Genomic DNA, 19881 nt, shown 5'->3' with positions numbered 1-19881 from the left:
AAGGGTCCCAGACCTTGTCACTTGATAACTCACTTCATCATTTGTAGCACTCAGGTTGTCGTGGAATTCTCACAGAGCTCTTAAGTAGTTATCTAAATCATTTTCTGTCCATATAAGTGCTTTGGCTCTAGCTAGATGCCGGGTCCTCACTAAACATGTAATCTAGTCAATCTCCATAGATGAACGAACGTCTGACTACAGTTCCCGTTATATGCTTACTAAGGCAGTATATCTGTCTTTGGCATCTACTCCGTATCTGCGTTCTATCCGCTTTCTATGTATCAAGACAGATGGAAGAAAAGAAAGCAAGAAAGAGAGAGACACAGAGAAAACCCATATTTGACGAGCAAGGGAGGGGGCACTGATGAATCTGTTCTTATACTTGGTTCATTTTGAGAGATAAAACTAAATCTTATCTACTAGTACCACTATGATGTAGGTACCTAACTCGAGATATTCTGAAAGATTATACAGCCTTAGGAATCAATAAGAATCGCTCCTAATTTCAACAATGAAATACAAGAAATAAAAAGGGAGACGACAAAGGCACCATAGTAACACCGATCCACCTCATCATTTACATGTCATCATTCGTAACCGTTCCTGAGGGGGGAACATACAGGACATTAAAAATCGTCTGGATAATGAAAGGATGTCTCAAATCAAGAAGATCCGCAATCCGCCCGAGGTAGTAAGACCGCAATATGCCAAAATATGTGCAAGGAAATACAGCCAGATGCACATGTAGACTTTATGGCCGGCTGTTATTGTTCCATGTGTCAATACCGAGACCCACTCGTTCCTCCGCTTTCAATTTCTTCGAGGCCGCACTGTCAAAACTCGCCTTGCGTTTGAGACTGCCGGAGGGCTGCACGACCCCTGCTTTTCTAACTTGACCGAACAGCGTTGTTTGAAGCAAAGTACTCGATTTAGGGGCGTTTGCCACTCTTGTAGCATTCTGATGGTCTGAGTGACCATGGCGAAACATGTTTGTTGCCACTGAACCAGTGCGAGAAGGAGCGTCGTCCTCTGTTTCGGCTCCCTCGGTGTCGGATGCTGATATGGTGCTGTCCCTATCCCGATGCTGGTGCTGAGAATCTTTGTTCGGAGTGAAGTACTGACTCTCCTGCTGAGCTACCCGAGAGCGAGACGGCGTCATAGGAAGAGAAGATAGTGAATGTGCACCACGCACATGGTGGCTGCCAAACTGTTGCTGTGCGCCATTCTGATTTGATGTGGAGATTGCACTTGGAGATTCTCTGTTGAGAACACGATCCGCCGCCAGAAGAGCAGCAAAAGGATTATGGTTTTCATCCCTGGTCATATGGTGGCTATTATCGGCAAAGTGAGGAACAGACTTTCTATGAGGAGTCTGGATCTCGTTTTGTGGACTTGGAGACAATGAACCATGCTCGATCATCAAGGAAAGGTGCTTTCGGTTATCTCTGATACGGTCTTTCAACAAAGAATTTTCTTCCCCAAGTCGATCAGACTTCACTTTCTCTTGGTCGATAAGCTTCTTCGCTCGGCGAAGCCGCCGGTCAAGAGTAGCATTGACCCTCTCCAGATCTTGATTACGTTTGAGAGCAAGTTCTAATTCAACATTGGCAATTTGTTGTGGCGGTTTAGTTTCCGAATGACGACGGCGATATTCAGAGCTCTGGAGAATCTCGACTTCCCTTCTAGCCAATTTATGTTCAACCTCGGCGCGCTTGATGGCCTCGTTGCTTGTGAATGATAGTAGACTATTCTGTAACTTGAAGTGCAGCGCTGACATACGAGCCTCTTGAGCTACGCCCAGCAGCTCCTTGGCGATCGCACGGAGTTTGGATTCGTCAGCGGTATCGATTTCTTCGGCGGTGGGGAGGTTCTCAGAAGCTCCATAAGCGACACACAGCGTCTTCTCAATATCAGGTGGAGATGCAAGGTATGAACTAGATCGAGACCTTGATTGCCGAAGAGGGGCTCCAGGGATCTGCGACGATGGGGGAGGAGTCATATCTGACGATGGTAGTGACGGAGGGGAAAAGAACTTTCCTCTGTCAGAGCGCGATGTGTGGCTTTCGGCTCTTATACTTCTATCTGGAGAAGCAGAGTGACTTGCACGTCGAGTGGGGCTAACTGGACCAGAGATCTCTGCCGGAGGCGCAAGAGAGCACTGTGAGGGCTGAAGCTTGGAGTCTCGTGGCATGATAGGAACAACGGCAAGAGAGCCTAAGTAAAACCGTTGGAATATATCCTCGCACTGCTTCTTAGTTAGCAAAGGCCGGGTTGACCCTGTAGGGCGGTCAAGCGCATACCGGGAACGAGGTAGAGTATTCCGTGCGTATGTCAATAAACCTGATTGAAGGAATACTTGTTTCCAGCTCGGCTGATACAGGCCTTGTAAATAATAATAGACGCTAAACTTTCCGGGAAATCGGGTGCACTTGGGTATGGATGTGTTTGTCGCACAGACACTATGCGACTCGCACCTGGCTCGGTCCGCTTATCAGTGATAGGGCTGCGCAGACACGTTCAAATCAAGTAGGATACAAATGGATTCTTTGAAACAGACACCCAGTTTGGAGGAACAGCAATGCAAGATATGGAAACCCCTGTGCCAATATGACAGGAGTAAGGTATAAGATAGAATGTGAATAAAGCAATGGTAAAGCAACGGGTAGATGTGATGCAAGGAGCAAGGAGCACTGTGGAGGGTTTGATGCCTTAAGGATGTTGCAAGCGGCGGGTGTTTCGCACATCGGGAGGCTGGGAAGTCGCTTGCGATGGCTCTCCTCCAACCAATTATATCCGAAGTTTTGCATGCACGTGAGCCCAGCCGCGCGCTAAATTTTATCATTCCAGATGCAGTTAGAGTGGAGATCATGCACCTCCAGGCAAGTAAACAGAAGTTGTACCCCATGGGTCCAGAAGGTTGTAACTGAGGCAACGGGCTGCCGATGAACCATCAATACTAAGTGACTTGTGTCTGGACTTGATTCCGGTTGTATAAGCTACTGTATGCAAACAGATGGTCCGTGTTTAATATTCAAGATATCGCGAACCCCAATCAACACATAGTTAGTATTATTTTACTGTGTATCTGGTGACCTATGATCTCCCCACTTGTTAGGGATTTTATTAGCCTATACAAACTTGATAATTACTGAAAATACTCCAGGCTATTTCCCCCCGCAAAACGTAACAAGAATGAACTTAGGTAGCGTTTCAGATGAGCCTTTGTCTGAACGAGAGACTATAGGAAGCAAGAAACTTTTGCCTTCTCTTCTTCCTTCCTCCGCCACTTTTTGATTTTCACTTTTCTCCTTGAAAGGGCTTTAACTATGAGAACTACAATCTTGACAATGGCTCATTTGTGTGAAGACCGATCAATTCGAACGCGGACCCGATGCTTGTCTGTGGAAGGATATTAAATTGTGGATCAATATGTATGAGAAGGCAATGCTCATAGAAGGAGAAATTAATTACACTTGATCAGTCAATTGCATCTGTGAGATTTGAGGCCACTGTAATAGTTGCAGGATGGGTCTTTCTGTGGAGCATGACATTTGTCCGCCTATGTAGTAATCGTACGGAGCACTTTGTACGCAGTATATATGGTCATCATGAAAAATTGAGGGCTGTTTATGATTCGGTTGTAATATTCGATTTGTTTGACAGAAGGCTAATATAGACGTGCCCAGTCAGAGAACACCTGATCGTGTGTAAAGCCCACTTTCCACGTAACCATAAGTAGGCCAGTATACCCGACCCGACTGTGGTTCAATAGGAGTATCGGTAACCTAGTTGGTGATATGTTGAGTCCGTGTGTATACTGCAAGAGGTCTTCAAACACCAGCAGTGGTTTGTTTTCACTTCGGAAAGGCATGTAAGTATCCTGCCTCAAGAGCATCTCTGGGACTCATCTAAATTTGGTCTATCCAATAGCTCTGGTTGTTTCTGGAACAGGAGGACCCTTACAGCTTCCAAGATTCGCTCCATTTGTCGGCGGGATGCCGAAGGAAATCTCACCAATCACAGGTCTTGACTAGTCTATATCGATTGCGGCCCCAGGCACCAACTACGGAGTACGTCGTAAACAATGGTTATAATTGTAATCATATAATCTATCACATAATTAATAGGAGTTACCCTAAAAATGACACGTTGCGCTGAGTATTACTTTGTGCTCTGACCACTTAACGTTTTCACCTCTACCCATTACATCTGTTACCAGCTGTGTGTCAGCTGAGAATTTCTGCTGTCCTGTCTTTTCCTCTAAGTACCTGACCCACACAAAAACCATCATGAGACTCCTTTCCCGCTCTTGAAACCATTACTATCCAATTGCAGAAACGTGCTTTATGCTTTTAAACAACCTAAACCGACTACTTCTGTGATGTGAACATGGATAAACAACAGAAATTACCGGCCCGACCGAGTGGGATTCCTCGATTAGCCTCCAGACTACCGCTCCCGACATCAACCGTTTCGAAATCGATCAAGCCCTCCCCATCTCGCGAAAGGCTACGAACAGATACTGGAGTCGATGCAGCTAGGCTTCGAAGACCTTCAGAGGAAACATTGTTTAAAAAGCCGCTGCCTAAATACTCGGTGCCAAAAAAGCCTCACAATGGCCTGTCACAAAGGAGGGATGTCTCTCATAGTAGAGTGAGCGATGGTGGAAAGTCGGAAACGGATAGTGTAATGGATGGATCTTTGAAGCGTGGGACGGGTGCATCAGTTGACGATGCAGATACTAGAGGTCGTACGCGCCCTTCACTGTCAGAACGAACAATTGAGACATTATCGCAAATTCCTCCTTCACCGGGTTCTTCAAGACATTCTAGTTTCTTTAATGGGACCAGCCCCATGCGCTCTCCATCCCGCCCGGCTTCTGTGCTGTCAAGCTGTTCGAGGTCACCTTCCAGGTCATCGTCGTCGCGTCAACAAACCGGCGGCGATTTCTTGTCTCGCCCATCGTCTGCAATGCGGCTACCATCAAGGTCACGCCAGTCACTGTATGTGGGCGGCACATCGGCCGAGCTAAACAATGTGACGACTTCGGATAATGTTTCCAAGTTGAAGCTACCTTCTTCGAGGACAAGCACTTATAGAGATACGACGCATACACTATCAAATCCTGGTGGAAGCTCAGGCACTACCTCTATACAGATTCATGATACGAATCTTACACAGGAATTGCTCCACGTGAAGAAAACGAGGAAGACACCGACAAAAGTACATCAGAACTCAAGGGCACCTATAACAACGTCAAGATCGCCTTCCACTAAGGCCACGACCCTTGACTTAACGTTTGAGAAGCAATCTGAGATGGAGACTAGAAAAACCTCAAAGTCGTCTACCGCACTAAGGGAAACCATTGCAAAGGCAAAAGCTGCACGGAAAGCAGCGATGCAGAACAATAATAGCTCCCAATCCTCGTCCTTGGATGATTTAGGTGTTGAAGATCCATTCAACCAGCGACCAAAGGATCCGCACAAAGGGCTCCTTGGCAAACGTCTCGAAGCAGGTCGAACCTCAGGCCATTTGAATATTGCGGCCATGTCCTTGGCAGCATTACCAGAGGAAGTCATGGCCATGTATGATTTCGACCCTGACTCAGTCACAGAGTGGTATGAGAGTGTAGACATTGTCAAGTTCATTGCTGCAGATAACGAGTTCGTCGAACTTCCAGATTCCGCTTTCCCAGACCTCGATCCAGAGGATCCAGATGCTGATGAGAGGGGAAACCAGTTTGGTGGGCTGGAAATCCTCGACTTGCACGGAAACTTATTGCGCTCACTGCCAATTGGTTTCCGGCGACTACAGCGTCTTCATACCCTCAACCTCTCAAACAACAAGCTAAGCTTGGAAGACATACAGATCATCATGGAAATGGGATCTGTAAAGGACCTCAAGCTAGCGAAAAATCAACTTCAGGGAGCATTCCTTGCTGATATAAAGAATCTTCACAACCTGGAAGTTCTTGATCTTCATGGCAACTCTCTCACAGAGCTACCGGATGAACTTGCGTACTTGACTTCCCTACGAATTCTGAACGTGGGTGATAATCATCTGTCAACTTTGCCTTTCGAGGGCCTAAGCAAGCTTTCATTGAAAGAGCTCAGCGCTCCCAACAATCGTCTAAAGGGTACTTTGTTCCCTGCTTCTGTACAGGCGCTTATGACCTTACAATCTCTGGACGTAACTGGCAACGCCCTAACAAAGCTTTCTGACCACGATACATTTGGATTCCCCAATCTACACACTCTAGCTATCAGTCTGAATCGCATCCAGTGTTTGCCGGATGTTTCTTCTTGGCATGCGCTCCTAAGTTTGTCAGCGGAGGATAATAGCATAGCAGACCTACCCCCAGGATTCGCTGAGTTGACTGCCATTCGAAACGTTGACTTGACGGGGAACAATATCTCAAAACTGGACGAAAGGATTGGGTTGATGGAAAGCCTTGTCACATTTCGCATTTCGAACAACCCTCTAAGGGAGCGAAAATATCTGAATATGTCTACTGAGGACCTGAAGCGTGAGCTCCGAAACCGGTGCGAGCCAGAGCTACAAGATACGGATGACGAAGAGGGCTCGGTCGCAACCCAGTTCACGCTCGCACCTGAGGCCCCAGCTCAATCAGGCGTTTGGCAAGTCAAACCTGGGGGTGTCGTCGACAGATCGTATGCTGATCTTCAAGAGCTGGATATGAATAATCTGGAACGTATAAACCCGCATGAGGTCAGATGTCTTTACTTGCAACACAATGAATTACGCTGTATTCCGGCACCGACTCTCAGTATGCTCGCGCCTAATTTGACCGATCTTGATCTTTCACACAACCCACTGGATAGCACTTCGCTCTTAGCCACATCGCTGGATTTACCCAGTCTCCAAATCCTCAATTTGAGTGCCACCGGCTTAACCACTCTTGAGCCACTATTAGCCAATCTTCGAGCCCCTTCGCTCACTTTCCTAGATGTATCCAATAACCGCATTTGTGGGTCTCTTCCACCGGTCCGTCAAACCTATCCAAGCCTGATGACATTCCTCGCTGCCGATAACCGCTTTGATAGCTTGGATTTTGATGCCATCCAAGGCCTTCAGGTTCTTGATATAGGCAATAACAACATCAATTCTCTACCACCAAAGCTGGGCCTTTTAAGAGCCGAGGGTTGTAGTAAGAACTGGGGCAATGGATCGGCGCTGAAGAGATTCGAGATCGCGGGTAATAGCTTCCGTGTCCCTCGCTGGCAAATTGTTGCCAAAGGAACAGATGCTATCCTCGAATGGCTAAAAGATCGGATACCCGCTGAAGATCTTTCTCAATGGGAGCCTGATGATGAATCGAGCACATAGGAAGTGCATTGGGTACCGATCAACAACCTAATGATACCATCAATTCTGTCACCATCTTCATACGTGTGTACATAGGACCTTTTCTGTCTTCTTCCAGTAGAGAACTTTTTTGCTCTACAGTCGCTACGCAATGACAGGAATAGCCACTGAGGACATTCTTCGCGCGATATAAGTACAACGTTAAAAATCGAAACATTATACACGCCACCAGACATGTTGAACAATAGATTACATGGTAGTTTGCATGTTCAGGCTTTCTAAAGAGAAGAATATTCACTGTGACTTCGCTTCCTTGAAGTCATCAAGAGGTTTACTTACCCCATCTATCACTTTCAGCCATGTCTTCGACCAGTCAGTAAATCTATCCTCGGCTTTTTGCTGGCTGTTGGCCACACTCTGTTCAGTCCAAGGCAAAACCACTAACTTGACTGCTTCAACAGCGCAGTCCTTTGTTCTTTCCAAGTACTGAATAGACCGTTCTAGATCCGCTTCATATAGTGCCCCCGCTACCTCGTCAACTTGCTCCGGAATACGGTGGAGGTTGGTCATAAGGGATTCCAGCCGGTTAACAAGGGAAGGCAAGAATTCAGGAACCTTCTTCAGGCGATTCGTGATGATTGCGGGGTAAATCTGGACAACTGGTTTGAGCAGCCGAATAGCAGTCCCTTTCAACTCATGAAGCACAGCGTTGTCTTCGCCATCGTCCTCGGCTAATTCGCTTCGCCACCTTTTCCAATACTCTGTTTCCCGTCGTCGCTCAGAAGCTCGTCGAAAAACTCGTCCCCTTCTTCATCAGGATCCCATTCGTCAATCTCTTCCACTGCATCTCGCACCAGATCTCTCCATTCTTCCACACGCCGTATTACAAACCCAACAACGCCATTTGAAGCGAGGTCAATCAAGGCATCGCAAGCACCCCAGACCCGTCCTGTAGCTACCGTAACGAGGTCTTTCTCAGACTGTGACAGTTCGATTCCCTTCTTCTTCATGCGATCCTGTACTTCATCATTCCTCTCTGCGATTGACTGAACTTCTTTCACAAGCGATGACAGTTCGTTCAGCCCCGTCTTCGTTAGTGATAGAGCCTCGGCCTGAAATGCTTTGGTGTGATCGGTCGGTGTAATGAGTAGAGCTGCTGTCACAAAGGATGGGAGCACTGATTCGTTCAGGTTAGAGAGGATGGAGCCGACGGCGGAGGGCGTAAATGGAGAGGTGACGGCTAAAAGCGAAAGCTTGGTGACTTGTGACTTAAGAGCTGTCGACGATGCCGAGAGGAGGGGAAGTGCATCTCTGCTTGAGAGTTCTGCGGAGGTTGAATCTCCAGAGGGTGACGACAAGGTCAAGTGGAATTGCTCCACGAGGGTAAGGGTAGTTGTAAGAGTGACGTGGAGCTTTGGTGACATTCTGACCGGACTGTACACAGATAGGTGTTTTGGTTGGGCTCGAACAGCTCAAGACAAGTTTGGGAGAAATTTTGGATTACAGAACTGCGGGGCCGTTTTTTAGGGCTCTGCGGGGTCACCTGCGGCTGACCTTGGTGATAGCGTTTGTACTCTACATTCATACGTACAGCTTCGTTAATCTACTATACTTGTGGAATTTTGTCCATTACAACTTTATATGTCTTGTATATTCGAGTTACCAATTTAACAAAAATGTTATGGATGCCCTGACGTTTGCATATAAACATACAAGTAGATACACTATCCTAATTAGTAGATATAGCTATATCTCGTGCTAACAGACGAATGGAAATAATAGGCCATTGCGAGCATTCCTAACTACATAGATTAACATCAACTCTATATAGAATTTTCCAATCGTTATATTCAACAAACAGTAGCTTTCCTGGGTTGAGCAAAAACCTCGTGCTGGGCAACCATACGGAATCGCCTGGGGTGGGAGCTTCATGTTTATCATCCCCGACTATATTCTTGACACACCTAGCAGTGACAATTGATGACCAGTCCATGACCATCTCAAGGTACTCCGTGTATATATTACAGGTGTTGCAATATATATGCTCAGAGAGGTTTGAATCGAGCCCTAAGGCTGAGCCCTATATTTCCTAATTCGTGAAGCTGACCGCTCGGCATCTCCGGTCCCCGTCGACGGACAGAATGCTCCGGATTGTTTCCATCTCCAACTACTTCAAGACCACTAAGCTTTGCTTTGAACGTTTAGTGGTCCAATGCACGCTTGAATACCTGCATACTAGATACTATACAATTTATGCCCCAAACCATGGGAACCACCAAAGTGCGCCCTTCTGGAAAAGCTTCCGTCGCAAAGGCCCAAACTTTACCCGAGAGGACTTTCATAATCGACAATGGCGCGTATACGATGAAAGCCGGCTATGCGCCCGACTCTATTACGGAAGATGAAATAGAGGCACTGTCCGTTTGCTCTATTATTCCTAATGCGCTCGCCAAGACTCGCGATAACCGCGTCTACGTCGGTTCGCAACTTAATACTCATGTTACGGATTGGAATGAGTTAATGTTCCGACGTCCGGTCGAGAAGGGATATACTGTAAACTGGGAGGCGCAAAAGGAGATCTGGGAGCATTCATTTTTTGACGAGAAGACTGTGCGAAGCAAAGACCTGCGGATTGCCAAACCGGAAGAAACGACGCTTGTACTGACTGAAGCTCCAAACGCTTTACCGGTGCTGGAGAAGAACGCAGACGAAATTGTAATGGAGGAGTGGGGGTTTGGTGGCTATTTAAGATGTGTGGGTACGGTTGCGACTGACACTGTTATACTGCTGCTTGGATACCTGGCTAATATTGTCATGTTAGGCCCGTCGCTAAACGCCTGGAACGAAGTCCAATCCTTATTCGGAGACCCCATCGTGCAGAAGTATGACTCGGCTCTTTCGCCAAGAGAATGCCTCCTCGTGGTCGATTCAGGCTATTCTCACACGACAGTTACACCGCTGTACAAAGGCCAACCTCTTCAGCGTGCGGTTCGCAGGCTTGATCTTGGAGGTAAACATCTTACGAACTATTTGAAGGAGATGGTATCAATGAGGCAATACAATATGGTGGAGGAAGCATATATCATCAATGAAGTGAAGGAAGCAGTGTGCTATGTCAGTGATGACTTTTCCCGGGATATGGAACGGACTTGGAAAGGCAACCGAAAGCGTGGTCAACTCGAACCTGATGAAGGTGTCACGGTCGACTATGTCCTGCCAGACCCAAATGGCAGCAAAAAGGGATTTATGCGACCTCATGATCCTCTATTGAATGCCAAGAAGAGGAAAAGTGCACTCTCAGGTGCTACCGCTGAGACTTTATCTGAGGATGTCTTGGTCCTGAGTAACGAGCGTTTCACAGTCCCTGAGATTCTATTCACCCCAAGTGACATCAGTATGAAGCAGGCTGGCATTACTGATATGATTCTCCAGAGCCTCTCTGTGCTGCCAACGGGGTTACATCCTGCCTTCTTGGCAAACGTGCTAGTTGTTGGAGGAAACTCCTTGATTGCTGGATTCATGGAAAGACTGTGAGACATCTTCTCGTTCAGTTCTCGTTTTCATACATTACTAATTCGCTGTAGGGAGAAGGAGCTGCGTGAAGCCGCTTCGGCAGAATGTGCTGTGAGGGTTCGACGGCCTCAGGAGTAAGTTTGCTATTACAGTGTAGATATTAACTGTGCGCTGACGGCCTCTGGAAACAGTCCAATTCGCTCTACCTGGCTTGGGGCAAGTCGACTAGCCACCAATAGAGAAGAAATGAAGAAGGTTGCTATTACTCGTCAGGAATATCAGGAGAATGGCTCTGCTTGGGCTGGGAGGAAATTTGCTGGCACTGTATGAAATCGGGTGCATTATTTCGTGGTGTTCAGGGTTGGGATCTTTGGAGTACATTGCGTTTAACTGAATTTGGCACAAGCTGGCGACTTGGCTTGATGGCCTGTTTGATAGCATTTGCTAGTGATACCCTTGGATTTGAACATGCTTCTGTTTCTAATTCCTAGAGATGATGACAGCCAGTCGCTGTATGACCCTAAGATATGCCTGTTTCTCTGACATGAAGAGTTTTGAGATTGATATTGAGCTAAATTGCGATAGTTGATATGGTTTATTTGCTGCACCATTGTTGAATGATTCGACATACTGTCCTTCGCTGGGAGGAGATGTTGCGGTGAGGCCGGAGTCGCAACGGGATTTCTATTTATTGATGGATGGGGAAGGGCTTCCGATTGACCGACACAGGCAACAACTTATGGTATAGAAATAAGTGGGTAGTAGAGGGTTCTAAGGTTCCGTCCTTGTGCCCCGCAGAGTTTTTCTTTTCTCTCTTAATCTGTGTTCTTTTTGCAACCCTTCAACCCAACCAACTGTCCACGTCAGTAAGGCGCTACCCAGCCAGAGTACTTGGCACACCAACCCGTCACAATCCAGCTGATTTTCTCGACGACTACAAACAAATACGGATTAGAGGGTCAACCTTTTATTATGATTCTTTGTGTTTATTTTTTCTGCATGCGTACTTGTATGGACCATGACGGCATTGTCAGTATCATAGAGTCAAAGGTCCCCATCTACGTGGAAAACCAGTGGTAGATTGAGTACTTCAAGAATGGTTGGTTGTCGTAGCATGCGACGATCATAATCGGGTAACGGGGCTTGGACATGTGGCACGCGAATGGCCTATCCATGGCAGAGTCGCCGAGGTGGTGATGATATATCCACACCTGACTCACTGCTAGCATGCTATACCGACTTTCCTATATAGCTGACCCCTCACCTGACGAGATAATGAGCCAAATCACACCTTCACGCTCTACCAACAATAAGAATCAGACCTAGTTTCGTCAATTTCAATATTATGACTTTCAGCTCTTAGCTTTGCACGCGCAGTATCTCCGAGTGTCCACAACTATCAAATAGGAACTATGGCGTCAAGTTCCCTGACAATCTCCCAGAGAGTCAACCTGTCGATTCACCCCTTCAACGAGCTGGCAAATCTTCAGAACTAGCAGGCTAAATCGACGTTTCCCGAACTCTATCAGCATAAAACACCTCTTCTCTCAAAGTTCAAGATGTTCCTATGCAATCTGTCCGCCGCGACCTCGCGTGCCATCGAGAAACACAGCCGAGGAAGACATCCTTCGACTCGGGATAAGGGGGATGCAAGATTGTCGAGAAGTCATTTGAACGCGGAGTCTCCATTGGTAAACTCCAAACCTGTACACCTTCATCAAGCTAGTGACTGTTCAAGCATGGAGTGCCATCCACGGATCGAAAGGGGGAAGGCGGGGTCGAGGAGGAGCCGAGTTGCAGCGAGAATTGAGAAATGCCGACTCATTCAGCGCTTTTTCAGAAGGACGCCACATAAAGAGTAAGTTCTTACTGACGTACAAATCGGCCTGGCAGTGTAAGCTGATGTCACTTAGGCCCTGCGTGAGCTGCCTCGAGAACATGCCAGCTGATAAGTTGGTGAACTTGCCTTGTCGGCATAAGTATTGCAACACGTGTCTCAGGCAAATGGCGGCCACAAGTATGGCAGATGAGCAATTATTCCCACCGAGATGTTGTTCCCGGAAGATTCCGTCAGAGACCATCCTTCCTTTACTGCCACAAAATGAAAAAGACTCATTTGTCTCTAAAACAACTGAGTATGCAACCCCGGTTCCAGATCGCTGGTACTGTCCTGCATCAAAATGCGGGAAATGGATACCTCCAACGGCTGTGAAGGCTGAGAAATCTCAGACACAGACCTGTCCGCATTGTAGCGCGAGAATCTGCTCAAGGTGTCGCGGCATTGCCCACAGATCAGGAGATTGCTCTTCTGATACAGGTCTGTCCGCAGTCCTTGAAGTGGCTCGGCTTCAGCGATGGCAGAGGTGTTTCAATTGTGGTGCGGTGGTGGAACTCATATTTGGCTGTGATCACATTACCTGCAGATGCAGCGCACAGTTCTGGTAAGGCGAGCCCTGTGTATAAGTTTGATATGACCCATGCTGATGATGCTCAGCTATAAATGTGGTAACCCATGGTCTTCGTGCGTTTGTGTCACACCGGCAGAGAGACCTGTAGATTTTTTACATTCGTGATTGATGGCAATGCGCTAAACCGTGACGAAGAAGCCGGACTTATAGCAGTTCTTGCTGCCATGCTGTGCCATGAAAGAGAATCAGAAGAGCCACTGATTGACAAGGGGAGGAAGGGAACTCAAGGTTGCCGGACAGAAGGTTGTGTGGTTCGGGATGGAAATATCGCCAAAGTTGACCTAGGTATCTAAGGGTACCACTATAGACCACCTCGAGGAAAGTTTTATATCGTAATGGCACCATCGAACTCGCATAATATCGTTTACCCCGATAGGAGCAACTGTAACCCTATAGACTGTTGATACATTCGAGTAATCTATTTTTATAGCAGTGTAACAAGGATATCAAGACGTAACTAGTGAGCAAGGATCAAACACTCAATCAGTATTCGTAGAAGCCCTTTCCAGTTTTCTTGCCCATCCAACCAGCATCGACCATTCTCTTCAAAAGCCCGGATGGCCGGTATTTGCTGTCTCCAGTCTCCTGATGCAAAACGTTCATGATAGCCAAGCAGGTGTCAAGCCCAATGAAATCGGCCAAAGTCAAAGGTCCCATAGGAACGTTGGTTCCATTCTTCATTATATTGTCAATATCTTCGCGGGAACCGATTCCAGTCTCAAGACAGATGACTGCCTCGTTAATGTAGGGCATGAGTATACGGTTAGCAAGGAAACCGGGCGAGTCAGCGGAGACAGATGCAATCTTGCCCATGCGCTGCACAAACGCGATAGCGGTGTCGAGCGTCTCTTTAGACGTTTGCAAGCCAGAAATAATCTCAACCCCCTTCTGTACAGGAACTGGGTTCATGAAGTGCGTCGAGATCACTCGAGAAGGAGCTTGAAGGTCTGTCGGGTTGGTAGTCGTCGCTGCAGCAATCTTAGTGATTGAGATTGACGAGGTGTTAGTCGCAAGAATGGCATGCTTAGGTGCAATTTGAGCAAGCTGTTTAAAAATCGAGCTTTTGAGATCGGGTATTTCAGGGACAGCTTCGATAACAAAGTCCACGGAAGAAAGGTCGTCCATATTCAGGCTAGTTGTGATGCGGGAGCGGACGGTATCGGCTACCTCTCGGGTAATACGTTCTTTGGAAACATCCTTATCAAGGAGTTTATCTATAAATAGTAATCAATTAGCTTAGAAAACGATACAGAGTGACAATTCCAGCGACGGAAAGAGCGTATAGGTGGTGAGCGTAGCCCCATACATACCGGCGAATTTGAGGCCCTTATCCAGAGATGCTTGAGAGGTGTCAACTAAGGTAACAGGAACTTGAGCCTTCTGTGCAGCAACAAGAGCGATCCCCAAGCCCTATTACCTATCAGATAAGCTGGAAGGCGTTGTGGCGTAATTTCATGTCCTACGTACCATTTGACCTGCTCCAATTACTCCCAATGATTTAACCTCGGCAGCATAAGCCGCGGAGGAACTGCTGAATGCGCGGGAGGCAATTGAGGGGCCTTTGCTGCAGAGAGACCGAAGGGACGATGACAACATTGTTGCGTTTCTGAATGAACTGAGCCTGTTAGTAAGGAATAGTGATGCTGGGAAGAAAAACGAACCAGCCGAAGACAACAACTGCGATGATCGATTGATATACTAGTACTATTTGAATCATAGCCGACATCCTTCCGCGGGACTCATGTGATCCAACGTCATCGGTTACCTTCGGCAGTCAGGAACATCCATTCCTCCGATATCCGAGAGCCTGGCACGCGAGAGCGCGTGAACCGACGCGTTACCATTGGTCCATGCAGTGAGCCCAATTTCCGTTCATTATCAACAATCGGCAATGGTGATAGAAGGTGAGGGCGACGACCGCAAGCATAACTGGCCACCATGAACGACGAAGCTGTGGCTTTTGGCCAGGCTGTTCAAGTTGTAGACCCCGATGTCCGCGCACACGTTTATAGTCTAGTCACTGCGGTGAGGATAGCTATTTGATTGAATACTTCAATCTTCGAAAAAATCTAATTGATTTACAGTTAGGTGGATTTAACGGCGAAGATGCGGACCGATACGTACTTGGAGACGATGCACTGGCTTGCTTGCGTGACATTAGGCGCTGGCTGAAATTGTATGACGAGAAATATCACCGCATGGACGTTGCTAGATGCCTTGGAGAAGCGAATTTGGTTAACGGGGACCTGCTACCGATCTTTTCGCTCTGGTGGAGCACTGGCCAAAAGAGTAAATACATGTCCAGGATCGCATTAGCGTGCTGTAAGTATAGGGCCTTACTGTGAACTTAGACTATTGTATTAATGACATGAAGTGGAATTGCTAGTTCCGTTGACCTGGCCATTGGAAGTCCACGGGGAAATGACTGTCAACCATCACCGACATTTTCCATACTTGCAGCACGCTCAAGTCTCTTATAAACGAGGTCTTCTGAGCCGTGGTAATCTCAATTTCCTTCGAACCATTATCCGAATTGGCCTTCCTAGCATGGCCGTTCCACGGTCTGAACGAACAACACGGGATGACGGTATTCTCAAACTTATGCTCTATTTGCTGCGAAATATTGTAGTGATCGCCCCAAATGCTCGTCTTGCAGCGGATGGTGATGAGGAGGAGACTTCTAGATCGGCGACTATCAATGCCTTTCAAGCTCAAGACGTATTTGCTCTCATTCTTACTATGTGTTCCAACGTTGGCGATGACTTCAATATGCAAGATGTGGTTCTCCTCGAGATACTGTTCCATCTGGTGAAGGGTGTCAATGTCGAGAAGCTATTCATGGATGATGCCCAGCGAAGCGCAAAACACACAGATGAGCTAGATACATTGCTGAGGCAGGAGTCATCTATGCGGCGGGAGTACGCCAAAAATGCACCCACTCGACACGGACGATTCGGAACCATGATTTGGGTCAAACGTGACGATGCTAAGGTGTCTACTGTCTCAGGGCAAGACGTTCTCAAAGATAGCCAAGCCACGTTCCAGAAAATGGATGAAAGCAAGAAGTGGAACAGGCCCCAACCACGCAGAAAACTTGAAGATTCAGTTCTCAACAATGATTTTAGTACGCCGGCCCATCTTAACTCCACCGCATCAAGAAACCTGCGGATGTTTGTTGAAGAATTTCTTGACTCTGGATTCAATCCTTTATTCACCCATGTTCGGAAAGCCTTGGAACGAGAAGCCGATCGTGTCGTACCCATCAATTCTCGTCAATTCTTCTATACCGTCGCCTGGTTTCTGGATGCCGAGCGCGCACGCCGTGCGCGCCAGAAGGAGATGCAGTTACAGAATGGAAAGTCCATAAAAGATTTGGAACCGGATGGTTTTGGGCTTGTCGCTGGTGTACTTGACCAAGAAACTCTCGTATTCCTAAACCGATCTATGCAAAATAGTTTCGACCAAAAAGACTGGGAAGACCTAAATGCGGAAATGCGCTGCTTCACTCAAATCCTGCTAACTGTGCAAGAAATGACACAGTCGCTCCTTGAGGAAGATCAGGAAATTGCCGAGAACATTCAGAACCGGATATTCTACGAAGAAACAACCCATGACCGTGTGCTTGCTATTATACGTGAGTACAAAGATCAAGGGTTCAGTTATCTGGATGCATGCACAGAACTTTCTCATGTTTTCTTGCGTATGCTGGAGCGATATTCTAAGGAGAATGTCAACATGCAAGTGCGATCTCGGCGGCGAGCGAGGCGCAAAAACAAAGAAGCTCAAGTAGCAGAACCTGAAGATAACAACGAAGAGCATGCATCCGATGATGAGGACATCATGGAGGCCGAACGAATTTGTAGGGAGCGTAAGTTCGACTTCAAGCGCTTTGCTGTCAAGTTTTGCAACCAAAAGTGTGTCGACACTTTTGTTGCTTTCACAAAGTTCTTTAGGGAACTTAACTCGGACCAATTAAAACGCGCCCATCGCTATTTCTATAGGGTCGCCTTCAAACAAGAAATGAGCGTCCTGTTGTTCCGCGTTGATATACTCAACCTTTTCTACACAATGATTAAAGGACCTGGCGCCATGGATTCAAATATACCAATCTTCAAGGAGTGGGAAGAGCTAATCCGACAAATTATCAGACGAACGATAAAGAAGATCGACCAGCGTCCCGCCCTTATTACTGAGTTGCTCTTCAGCAAAATGAACTCGACACTACTCTACCTAGAATATGGTCATGAGAGACAAACCCTAGCCCCGGTGAGAAAGGCACCAGCTGAACTTGAAGTCAATCCCAGTGAAGCAACGACGCAAGCGGAAAAGATAAACATTGTAGTTGGTGCACTGGTCATGGATGAGCAAACCGATTTGGTAGTGTGGGTTAGCAATGTTTTGGGCACGGCAGCGGAAGAAAGAGAGTCATGGGAGGCCCATGATGAGGCTCAGGGGGCACCAAGAGCCCCTAATCCGATGATTGGTATGTAAACCAGACCTGTTCTTGATATGGTCGATATTCTAACTTAGACAAGCTGTCCAACCTCACGACGATGCATGTAAACAGGCGATGTACTTCAACGCCAAGCTGCGTCTTCTCATGACTTTAGTGGGATTTGAGCGACTGGGAATGGAAGATGTTGTCGGAGCGTCCTGGGTTGTGCCGTCGTCACAAGGGTCAAAAGATCTCCGAGATATTAAATCGATGATCGATAAATGTCTTGAGGATCCATACACGGGAGACATTGAGCATGATCCTCGACAGATGCTTCGGCGCCGATACCAACCCGATAACAAGGAGCACAATCACCAAACTACATTTAATGTTGACTTTGGATCTGAGTCAGAAGGTGAAGATGTCCCAGATGGGCCTCTTTTCCCACCAAACCCTCGGTCAAAAGCGAACGCGCTCAATGAATTGAAAAAGCGCCGCAAGAACCGCCAAGGAGTTGATGAGCGCGAGCCGATAGACGAGGATACTCTGGAGGCGCGTCGTAAGGCGCGTCAGGAGAATACAAGAGCCCGTCTAGCCAAGATCAAGAGTGAACTGTTTGTTCATGCCAGTGACGACGAATCCGACGAGGAGGCTGACAAAGAATTCTTTGATCTCGAGGAGAAAAGGCGAAAAGAACAAGCTGCGCGAGTTAGAAAGGCATTGCTTACTGGCGTTGTAGACGAGATCGGCCGTAAAGCGAACAAAAAGAGCGAACGCAAACGACTAAGCAACCCTGGGAGTTCTAGCACGCAAAGTAAACGGCAACGGCGCGGCCAAACAACAGAAGCACTGGACGAAGACGATGACATTACTATGGGTGGTACTCTTGCTGGCTCGCCTGGCCATGCGACTGAAGACGACGAAGATGCTCCTGCCACGTCGGATGAAGACAATGAGTTTGATTTCGACGACAATCTAGCCTTCCGTCGAGATCGGGATCTAGACCAGGAGCCAGAATCACCTAGTCACAAGGAAGACATGCAACCCAGCGATACACATGAGTCAAGAGACAATGACGAGGACGCCCCAGTGACTACCTTGCCCCGAAGGCGGTTGCGTGGGGGGTTTGTGATTGACAGCGATTCTGAATGAGCTCTTTTGGTTTGATTCTAGTCCTTTGAGGTGCTACAGCTATGTAATGACCTAATGATGTTTGGCGTTTGTGGAGATAGATCTGGGATAGGATGGGAGATGTACATCACTATTACCACGCAAACAAAGCAACCCTGTGTATGGATCATGAAAGTGGAGAAATACATAGGTCGATGTTAATCGATGACCCAACCACTCCTCTTCGCCATCCTTGGCGTTTGTACTTTTCTAGCGTACTAACTGAGGCAATCCTTTTATTGTTGCATTCCCTCCAGATGAACAAAAATCCGGTATCCCCATCTTAACTCTGAGAGGCAAACTATCCATCACAGATGGGTTTAATTGTCGGAAACTGTCTCCATGCACGCTGGGAAGGGTGGCACACGATTGACATATTCACCACCGAGATAGAGATTCTCTGGTATACTTCTATGTATGGGATGTCAAGAATCCTTGCTACCATTGTTATTCACACAAGGGCAATTCTAAGAATCACCGAGTTGTACCTACAGGAAGCGCGGCCGGTGGATGGGCGGTATATCTGTCGCCGACGCAGGACAAGCCTGTGAAGTACTTATAGAGAGCATTGTACAGGGAGTGGAGATGGGAAGGCGCACTGAAATCGGACTTGCGATTGAAAATAATGAGAGGAGCCAGACCGAGATTCTTGGTCTGGAAGAGGAGATCGTGAAGATGTTTGAAGGGGACATTACGATACTGCACGAGATCTATAAGGGCAAAGACAGTTAACTAAGACATACAATGTCCCGGCAGCTAAGAAAAGCTAAAAAGACAAAGCACAGTTCTATATAGGTACTATCAGATGATGAAGAGACAATGCATTCCATTCACTCTGGTTTATTGCTTTTTCCCAATGTCCTCGAACCATGCCCTAGCAACCGCTTACACACAGACTCATGTTGCTTCTTTCTCCCCTTCCACTTTATGTTGAGTTCTCCTCCATCAAAACAGTGGTTTTTACCTAGA

General features: G+C 47.2%; 7 protein-coding genes across 7 annotated transcripts; 4 read left to right on the top strand and 3 right to left on the bottom strand.

Annotated features, from left to right (window-relative positions):
• Positions 1 to 751: 751 nt before the first annotated feature.
• On the bottom strand, positions 752 to 1999 carry ANOM_009109 (uncharacterized protein; the record flags this gene model as incomplete). Its single annotated transcript, XM_015554365.1, has 1 exon — positions 752 to 1999. One exon carries the CDS (start codon positions 1997 to 1999, stop codon positions 752 to 754), a length of 1248 nt encoding a protein of 415 aa, XP_015403359.1.
• A 2390-nt stretch (positions 2000 to 4389) lies between these two features.
• ANOM_009108 (uncharacterized protein) lies at positions 4390 to 7347 on the top strand (the record flags this gene model as incomplete). The annotated part of the gene is made up of 1 exon (XM_015554364.1): positions 4390 to 7347. The coding sequence occupies one exon, from the start codon at positions 4390 to 4392 to the stop codon at positions 7345 to 7347; it is 2958 nt and encodes a 985-aa protein (XP_015403360.1).
• Positions 7348 to 7620: 273 nt separating this feature from the next.
• ANOM_009107 (uncharacterized protein) lies at positions 7621 to 8750 on the bottom strand (the record flags this gene model as incomplete). The annotated part of the gene is made up of 2 exons (XM_015554363.1): positions 7621 to 8012; positions 8075 to 8750. The coding sequence occupies 2 exons, from the start codon at positions 8748 to 8750 to the stop codon at positions 7621 to 7623; spliced, it is 1068 nt and encodes a 355-aa protein (XP_015403369.1).
• An 841-nt stretch (positions 8751 to 9591) lies between these two features.
• arp6 (actin family protein) lies at positions 9592 to 11191 on the top strand (the record flags this gene model as incomplete). Its single annotated transcript, XM_015554362.1, has 3 exons — positions 9592 to 10856; positions 10911 to 10973; positions 11031 to 11191. The coding sequence occupies 3 exons, from the start codon at positions 9592 to 9594 to the stop codon at positions 11167 to 11169; spliced, it is 1467 nt and encodes a 488-aa protein (XP_015403370.1). The 3' UTR covers positions 11170 to 11191.
• A 1207-nt stretch (positions 11192 to 12398) lies between these two features.
• ANOM_009105 (uncharacterized protein) lies at positions 12399 to 13339 on the top strand (the record flags this gene model as incomplete). The annotated part of the gene is made up of 2 exons (XM_015554361.1): positions 12399 to 12697; positions 13075 to 13339. The coding sequence occupies 2 exons, from the start codon at positions 12399 to 12401 to the stop codon at positions 13337 to 13339; spliced, it is 564 nt and encodes a 187-aa protein (XP_015403367.1).
• A 451-nt stretch (positions 13340 to 13790) lies between these two features.
• On the bottom strand, positions 13791 to 14903 carry ANOM_009104 (3-hydroxyacyl-CoA dehydrogenase family protein; the record flags this gene model as incomplete). The annotated part of the gene is made up of 3 exons (XM_015554360.1): positions 13791 to 14521; positions 14618 to 14717; positions 14775 to 14903. The coding sequence occupies 3 exons, from the start codon at positions 14901 to 14903 to the stop codon at positions 13791 to 13793; spliced, it is 960 nt and encodes a 319-aa protein (XP_015403368.1).
• A 299-nt stretch (positions 14904 to 15202) lies between these two features.
• Positions 15203 to 18894, top strand: tof1 (putative DNA repair protein (Tof1); the record flags this gene model as incomplete). Its single annotated transcript, XM_015554359.1, has 4 exons — positions 15203 to 15332; positions 15392 to 15629; positions 15682 to 17790; positions 17843 to 18894. Coding segments are annotated over 4 exons (3495 nt in total), but the record flags the coding sequence as incomplete, so codon positions are not given.
• Positions 18895 to 19881: the final 987 nt, after the last annotated feature.

The sequence above is a fragment of the Aspergillus nomiae genome (assembly GCF_001204775.2).
Source record: "Aspergillus nomiae NRRL 13137 chromosome Unknown contig00345, whole genome shotgun sequence".
NCBI lineage: Eukaryota > Fungi > Ascomycota > Eurotiomycetes > Eurotiales > Aspergillaceae > Aspergillus > Aspergillus nomiae.
Note: the sequence above shows the minus strand (reverse complement) of the source record. Positions and strands in the feature narration are given on the sequence as shown.